Genomic DNA, 662 nt, shown 5'->3' with positions numbered 1-662 from the left:
ATGCTTTCCGGTCCGCCCTGGCTCTTGAAGTCATCACCGAGGGCACCGCTGCCGGTGGAGATGAAACCGAGGCCTCCCCAGCCAACAAAGATGCTTTCCGGTCCGCCCTGGCTCTTGAAGTCATCACCGAGGGCACTGTTGCCGGTGGAGATGAAACCGAGGCCTCCCCAGCCAGCGAAGATGCTTTCCGGTCCGCCCTGGCTCTTGAAGTCATCACCGGGGGCACCGCTGCCGGTGGAGATGAAACCGAGGCCTTCCCAGCCAATGAAGATACTGCCAAGCCTGCCCCAGCGAACGTGGAGGCCAGTGAGGCAGATCCTGGCACTGCCGAAGCTCGTAGGGCTGCTCCTGAACCCTATGATGCTGCCAGGGCTGCCCCTGCCCCTCAGGAGATCTCCAAGTTCTTCCCTGCCACTCAGGAAGATGAAAATGCTCCGTCCTCTGTGGGCCTAGGTCAGGCAAGACCCTCAGAGGCCCCTGGGGGCCCCACTCCTGCCCAGATGGGCAGTGCTTCCAGGGCGGGCCCAAGAGGTCCTGGCTGTGAGCCAGAGGGCCTCGCCCAGGCAGGAGACCAGGAGGCTGGGGAGCCCCCCAAGGAGGGGCTCGAGCCCATCCCAGAAGAGTCGGAAAACGAGGATGGCGCTGGGGAGACGAGCCCCCCC

At 64.4% G+C, this 662-nt stretch overlaps 1 protein-coding gene across 1 annotated transcript in view; it reads left to right on the top strand.

The window, feature by feature from the left end:
* Positions 1-662, top strand: part of LOC123323416 (paraneoplastic antigen Ma6E-like) — a 3,616-nt gene that overhangs the window by 1,957 nt on the left and 997 nt on the right. Inside the window, exon 3 of the mRNA XM_044911905.1 lies at positions 31-654. Coding sequence (XP_044767840.1) covers positions 31-654 — 624 coding nt within the window. The remainder of the gene's footprint in view (positions 1-30; positions 655-662) is intronic.

Source organism: Neomonachus schauinslandi, chromosome X, assembly GCF_002201575.2.
Source record: "Neomonachus schauinslandi chromosome X, ASM220157v2, whole genome shotgun sequence".
In the NCBI taxonomy this organism is placed as follows: Eukaryota; Metazoa; Chordata; class Mammalia; order Carnivora; family Phocidae; genus Neomonachus; species Neomonachus schauinslandi.
Note: the sequence above shows the minus strand (reverse complement) of the source record. Positions and strands in the feature narration are given on the sequence as shown.